Genomic DNA, 7,871 nt, shown 5'->3' on the forward strand with positions numbered 1-7,871 from the left:
AATTCATCTCCACAACACGAAACGTCCGACCTCACTCAGGGCACGTGACCTGAGACTTACTGAGTTCCCCACTGTAACTTCCTCCTTGTCTATGTACCCTATAATTGTAACTGCTGAAGAGGACCACAGTTAGTGGTCGAAATATACGGTTTACTCTGTACCTCAGCTTATCTTTCTCCGAGAGTGGGTTTAAGTTTTAATATATATATATATGTATATATATATATATTATATATATATCTGTGTGTGTGTGTGTGTGTGTGTGTGTGTGTGTGTGTGTGTGTGTGTGTGTGTGTGTGCATTTCAGTTACATGAATAGGATATCATGCATTATGTGAAGGTAGCCATGTCGAACCATCCATGACTACCTCTTTTCTAACTTATCGACATTTTTCAGTGAGAGAAAGCGGAGTGACGTAAGCGTTATAGAGACTGACAAATATTCAGAGCTGCCTGTGGGCTGACTACGTGGCAAACACCTACTTCCTATTACTGCAAAGTGACGAGAGAAATTTAGAGAAGGGCGTGAAGATAAGGTATGTCTACATACGGAATTTTTTCACCTGGAGAAAGCAGCACGCTTTAGGAAAATACAAATATAACTAAATATACACATATATCAACACACACACACACATACACACACACACACACACACACACACATACACACACACACACACACACACTCAGTAGCGTATTCGGTAAAAGCATAGACCTGCCACCATGCAAGTCCTGGGTTCGAGCCCGGAGACAACTGTCGGAATTATTTGATTGACATCGTCGTCATTGGCGATTCTATTCAGGAATGACAACGACGAAAGTCTATCAATGATACGTACACACACACACACACGCACACACACACACACACACATACACTGAAAATGTTGGCCTTGGATAAATTGTCACCTGACAAACATATCAGCAAGAATGGAGGATAGACATACAGATTGCAGACGGCCACAGAAGTATGTTTTCGTTGAATATCGAGGATAGAAAAATATATATACATAGGAATGCATGATTCACTCTAGATGTGGTGAAAGTAACAAATGCATAACGACCACTGGTATAAAATAAGTGTCAGGAAACAGTTTCCTGGCACTTGTGTGCAAAATCTGGTCAAAACAATGATGCGGTCTTCTGTGACGTCGATGAAGATATAGTCAAAATACGGATGACCCAGACTCATCCGATAGGAAAACGTCAAAGAAGGTGAAACCCAGGCTAAAACCTGAAACTCTCTTCAAAACTGGGTCATCCGTATATTTTGACCACATCTTCATTGACGTCACAGAAAACAGCCTCATTTTTTTTTTTTTTTTTTTTTTTACCAGATATTGATTGGAACTAATTCGAAATTTCGCCCATTGTGATTCTGTACCATCACTCTAATTCTCCCTCCCTCCCTTCTACTCCGTACAGATGGCGTCCTCCTCCTGGCGGATTCAAGCCATGTTTGCCCTGCTCATCTACCTCATAGGGGCCCAGGTGGGGCTCGTGGGAGCCACAACCTGGGGAGACGTGGTATCGCACTTCGAGCGTCAGGAAGAGGTTCTTCGTCGGGAAGACCTCGTGCGTCACCGTCATGGGGTAAAACAGGGCCTCCGACGAGAGCAAGAGGAGAACAGGAACCCTGCCCTCTCGCCATTGCCCGACTACGATTACGTGGACACAAACGCACCAGACTACAGGCCACCGCCACCGCCTCGCCCATCAGCCTCGCAGCCCGGGAAAGCGCCAGTCGCCGACCGTCGGGTACTGGATCTCTTGTACCACACGTTCGTGGACCCGATCCGAAAGGAGACGCTGGGGCTGCATCATGAAGAGAGGCGACCCTCCCTACTGGAGGACGTCTTCCACACAGTGGACACCCACATCGTGCGGGACTTGCAGGACTGGGCCGAGTACCTGCGCAGGAAGAGTAGCTCGGCCGAGGTGAAGCAGCCTGACGAAGGTGGAGGCAGAGGAGGAGAAGGAGGAGGGGGTAGTTTAGGGGACGGGTACCAAAACGCAATTAACTCTTTGCAGTCCCTCATCCCCACGGAAGAGCCTCTGCCACCACTGTCCGGAGGCGGCTCCGTTGCTGCAAGCGCCACTCCCTCCTCCTCATTGTACCCTGCGCAGACACTGAACGGCGCCCCTCTCACCACGATCCGCGGCGTGGAGCCGGTGGCGACCGACCCGGACCTCCTGCTGGTGACTGACGACGCCGGGGTCAGCCACGTCGTCAGCATCGATGATATCGTCGGCTCGCTGGCGGGCCTAGACGAGGAGACGCTGGTGAGTCTATTGTTCCCTTCCATCGCCGGCGGCCCCGGGGAGGGAGTCGACCTGTCGCGGCCCTCGCGTCACATCGCCTCCAGCGACGACAGCATCTTTCTCCCGGGGGATGCATCTCTCCGCAACGCCCTTCTCAGGTAAGTGAAGAGGCAAAACAAAGCAGGAGGAGGAGAGGCAGAAAGAAGAGGAAAAGGAGGTGGACAAGGCAGAGGAGGAAGAGAAGGTAGAGGAAAGTGAGAAGTAGCACAGGAAAAGCAGAGAAAGGCAAGGGGAGGGAAAAGGCTAAGAGTTCTTGCGGTCAAAGCTGACGTCAAGAGGTCAGTAAGACAGAACAGAGTCGATAGTTAAGTATTGGTGGCTGGTAACCAAAAGTCCCCTCACCCCGGAAACTTGAACCAAATCACTTAAATCTTATTTCATTTCGTTCACTGATTGCTCGCCACTCCCCCTCTCTTTCTGTATCGATTTATATGCCCATGTGTTCATTTATTCCTATATTTGATTCACTAATGCCTTATTTGTTTATTCGCGTTGGTACAAACCGAGACAAGAGTGTTGTCTTCCAATGCTGTGACCGTCTGTTGTCTCCTAGGTCATAACCGATTCCATAAATTTATTGACACACCAGTTTATCAGAATCTCACCACGATATTCTTTTATGATTAGATATTAATCTTCACTCAAAAAAATGTATCCCCTAAAATAGGCGCTTTGATGGGTATTTGGCGACGAAATGCAAACGCGTGAGAGCTCTGCCTCTCGCATCCCCCTCCCAGACCCTAGCGCCCACTGTAGTACTCTGATTTGGAGACACTTTTATGTTCATGGTTTTCTTTTCTTTTCTTCTTGTTCAGCGAGGAACCCGTGAGAGGACTGCAGACACCAACCACCACAGCAGTGCCCCCTATAGCACCAGCCCCTGCTAAGCCTCAGGAAGGTATCCAAGTGTTTACCCTCGACCAGTTCCTATCTTCGCTTTCCACTCCCTCGTCGGCAACCCCAGCAGCAGCCCCACCGGCGCCTCTAGCAGAGTCCCCGTCAACAGTGAATCATAAGCCTCAAGAAGATTTCCAGGTGATTACTCTCGATCAGATCATGGCCTCGCTTGCTCAGCTCGACGACGCGACATTAGCCGAGCTCCTACTGGCGGACGGTGAGATCCCGCTCGGGGGGTCGCTGGGGCTTCCACCAACTCGTCATGATGGTACTGTTGCCCCGTTCTCTTCCTCGGCGTCGTCCTCACAATCGCCGTCGTCTTCCTCGTCCTCCTCTTCCCTGGACCAACCCCCTACACTTCCTGCGGCCAAGCCCTTGGTAAGAACGGACTACCAGGGCAATGTCCACGTTTACCCGGTAGACAGTAGCGGTGTCCTCCTCGATTTCGGCGACCCGCTGGGAGCGACTGCAACCGGTGGTACTCCTGACGGAGATGCGAACAAGAGCGTGGCCAATTCGGAGGACCTCCTGCAGGAAGAGAGGAGTGGGGAGGCGGTAACCCCTGTCCCGGACGCTGCCTCCCCTAACGTCCTACGAGGCGGAGAGGAAGTCCTGGCCTTCCTGAAGGGGGACCGCGTGATTCCATTAGCCGCACCATCTCCTCCTCAAAGACCTCCACCCTCCATTAGAGTCGGTCCTGATCTGACGAGGCCACAGAGTCACACCCTTGGAGGGACCAATAATGCTGCCCTTCCCCTGCTCCTTTTGGGGTCTGGGAGGCGTCCCAATGTGCCATCATCACTGAACACCCTCACCCCGGCGTCGCCGACGACGAAGGCCCCCTCTCGCCCGCCCCCCATCAGCCACTCCCTCTCGTCTATCGTGTCCTCTTTCCTAGGACAGACCCCATCCACCCCTACTGCTCCTCCTCCTCCTCCTCCTCCTTCTCCTACGGGAGGTCACCTGACGCCAGCAAAAGCCGCTTTGGCTCCTGGAAGGGGCGCTGTCGAAGTGGTCGTGCGCCAACGTGATAGCTTCCCTTACTCGCTCGTCGGAGGCACCACCATCGAACTCCCCCGGCCGATACACTACACCGGAGGAGGAAGGGCGTCCGCACAGCGGCGAAGGCTGCAAGTTGGGGAGGAGGCGGAGGACGCGAGGCCCGCTGTCCAGAAGTCCTCTCCGATAGCAGTGTCCGACAAGGACCATCAAGGCTCCTCCAGCGAGAGCCCCTCCCTCTGGTCCTTCCTGACGTCATGGTGGTCTCCGTCGTCGTCGTCGCTGCAGCCGGCGGCTTCAGTGTCGTTGGACGGCCCGAAGGCGGAGAGGAGGAGCAGCAGCAGCGGCGGCAGCAGGCCTGTGACGCCAGCGCCCTCGTCCTCTCCGGTGGTCCGCGCGCTGGTAGGCCAGGATGGCATCCCCGACAGTGTCAAAGCGACGCTCCTACGGCAGTTGGCGGCCAAGCGGGTGAGGTCCAAGGTTATTGGTGCTATCCATGACCAACTCCGAGCGGAGGCGCCGCTTCAGAAGAAGCCCAGTTCGAGGATCGACGGCAGTATCTCCTCCTACACCCACTATGAAGGGGAGATTCCTCATGGGTCGTCGCACTCAGTTGGTCCCTCTCCCTCGCACATCAACTACCACGACCATCACCACCCCGCCCCCTATTCCTCTTCCTCATCCTTCTTAGAAAGGGACCCCGACCTTCCCCTCTTCGACCTCTACCTAATGGCGGAGGTCAACAAGATCTCCAAATTCGGCAAGGATGACTACTCTTTCAGGAAACCCCTCATAGGCGACCCTGCCTACTTCGTCAACACCGAAGATTACCACCACCACCACCACCAAGGTCACCCCAGTCACCACCACCACTAAGACCACGTGATTCATCACTCCCCTCTGCACAGCTAATATTGACGAATTCGTCCGGAAATAAAACGAGCTATTTGACGTCATGTTGCGACTGTCAGCAAGATATCTGTCATTGATGGCGGTCGTCTCTCATTAAACGACTTCTTCAGAATAATTCAGCAAGAGCAAGTTCTTTGCGATATTTTGATTCGCTAACTTTCTCGAAATAAGACACCACATTAATCTACTGGGCGCGATCGAATGATTTATTCTGAGACTCGGTACCAAAACTCAGTGTAGATTTGTATCGTCGTACGATGTCATAGCACTCGTTTTCCTTCTGAAGTAGCCCAACCTGCTCTCACTTGGACTTCGGCAACCAGCACCCGTGCTACAAACAACCAAGCTCCGCTGAATAGGACAGTTGACTTCAGAAGTTTTGTTTGAGCTCGGAAGTTGGGTCCATTCAGCCGAGAGACGGAAAGGGCCGTCGGCTGAATCGCGAAGTCGTAAATGCCAGCAAGTCAGAATGCCGGGAAAGAATCGACAAAGAACGCCGACTCTTGCTCGGCGTTGTCATCAGTCTAATGCCGGAAGTTCCGCCCACAAAATCGACCAGTCAATCAACAGGACCACCCGTGTTAATGACTAATAAGTTTGTTGTTGTTGCTGTTGTTGTTACTGTTGTATCCAGATGTATTTATTTATGAATAAGTGTGAATACTCGCGCCTCCCATTACCGTCGCAGGCGGCGGGAATGGGTGTAAAACCCGGGATCATCCTGCAAGATCCTTTTCAATTACAGACGATTGGTCAAACGGTCAAAAACGCCACATCTGCGGAAGTGCTACACTCATTTGCATGTCCATCGAATGATCAATGTCTCCCTATATATATATATATATATATATATATATATATATATTCTTATTCTTCTTGAGACTATTTGAGGCTACCCACCAGTGGAGTAAAGTCATAGAATGTATTACGTTAAGCCCTTTGTTTCAAGAAGTCCTCCATGAAGGTGGAACCATTCTAGTCTTCTTGGGAGTTTGTGACGTTGAACCGGATCAACTGAATCTGTTATTGCTTTTAGTAATTATCATTATCGTTTCTACCATTATTGTTGTTATTATTATTCAGCAGATCTGAGAAACACCTGCTGGACTGGAGTTGTTGCCAGATCATAGCTCCTCAATTTACTGTTCACTACTTCCCTGCTGGGACTGTAAGGGACAATGAATGAATAATTTTCATGCAATCAATACTTTAGGGACTTTAAGTGTCATCCCTATAGACCAAAGTCACACAACATCCTCTTGTGATTGGAGATTACACTCTACTTAATTAAAAAAGAAAAAAAAAAATATGATCACTTTTGATTTCTACTAGCTTTTTATTCTGCTACTCTTTTAAAGAATTCTCTTTTACCACCTCTAGGAGTTGCCCTCTGTGGTGTAATACTGCCCAAATGGATAGAAGCCCTGGTTGTCATACACAAAATACTCCTCTACCCAACCTTTTATCCTGCTATCCCAATGCTGTACAGCAGACAAAAACCGCGGCACCAGTGGTCTATTTTCTCTACATAGGTGGGGATGGAGAATAAAATGGACATGTAAATGCAGTTTTTTACTTACCCATTGTTATTTTGCAAAACAAATTGTAAGGTGAAAAGTAAAACAATGTTAAGGGTGAGAATATATCCATCTCTACTTTGCAATAACTCTCTGGTTATTATTCTTTTGTGTATAAAGACAAAATAAAAGTTTTCAATCTAAATGCCATACAGTTATCCTATAGAAAACTGACAAACTGGATGATATACAGTAAAAATTTTGTTCCAAGTGACTGTTGACAAATATTTTGAAACAAATAAGCATTGCTCTATGAGTTTTGTTTTGTAGTACCTCTATATCTTACTGTTGGTATTGCATTCCCTAGTTTTGTCCTTTACTGTGATATCAATAGTTTAATGGTCCATATAAAGTTTGCACACTGATGAGTTTTCTGGACACTTCATTTTTCTTTATTTTACTTTCTTGTACAGGGAGGGAAAGTCAAGTAAATGCGAATACCAGGGTTGGTCTATCCCCACTGGGTCACCATATGGACTTTGTCCTCCCCAATTTCAAACTTAATTCATGAAGCAGATAAGACCATCCCTTCAGACTACACAATACTTTCATTCCTTTCCAATCTCCCTCAATTCATCATCTTTTATCATCTCTCTTCCCTGCCCCAGATACTTAAAAACTGTCCACTTTCTCAATTATCTAATGCTTCACATTCAACATGGCATTATCATCATATGATGCACATCTCATTGCTTAACTTTTGTCCACATTCATTATTAACTTTTTTCTCTGGCACCACCTTCCGAACTCAGCCATCAGCTGTGTCAGTCAAATGTGCAGTAATATCAGCAAATAACTGCTTCCCTCCCCCATGTCCTCCCATTGTCACATGCCAATTCTAAAACTCTGCCTGACAGTCCTGCTCTTATCTCCTTTACTACCCCATCCATATATGTGTTGAATAACCATGGCAATGGCACAATACCCTAGCACAACTTCACATTCACTGCAAACCATTCATTTCTCCATTCAAGACCTTTACATATGCCTCACTAATCAAGAAAAAAAATGCCTATGCGTAAGGGTCGTCAATGTGTCCCAATTCACAAATTTTAGTACAGCCACAGTAGAAATACTCCTTTGTCAGACATTCCTCATAACATCCATCCAATTCAGATGTTTTTCCACTTTTCATTCTTTCAATGCTACTTGTACCTTTTCT

General features: G+C 48.3%; 2 protein-coding genes across 3 annotated transcripts in view; one reads left to right on the plus strand and one right to left on the minus strand.

Annotated features, from left to right (window-relative positions):
* Positions 1-6,835, plus strand: part of LOC143031303 (uncharacterized) — a 13,019-nt gene extending 6,184 nt beyond the window's left edge. Inside the window, exons 2-4 of the mRNA XM_076194960.1 lie at positions 398-536; positions 1,428-2,422; positions 3,140-6,835. Of these exons, the coding sequence (XP_076051075.1) occupies positions 1,428-2,422; positions 3,140-5,096 (2,952 nt within the window). The 5' untranslated portion in view covers positions 398-536 and the 3' untranslated portion in view covers positions 5,097-6,835. The remainder of the gene's footprint in view (positions 1-397; positions 537-1,427; positions 2,423-3,139) is intronic.
* The window catches only part of LOC143031305 (uncharacterized), a 78,971-nt gene that overhangs the window by 31,647 nt on the left and 39,453 nt on the right, over positions 1-7,871 (minus strand). The window lies entirely within an intron of this gene.

The sequence above is a fragment of the Oratosquilla oratoria genome, chromosome 12 (assembly GCF_046742065.1).
Source record: "Oratosquilla oratoria isolate Oo_2021 chromosome 12, ASM4674206v1, whole genome shotgun sequence".
NCBI lineage: Eukaryota > Metazoa > Arthropoda > Malacostraca > Stomatopoda > Squillidae > Oratosquilla > Oratosquilla oratoria.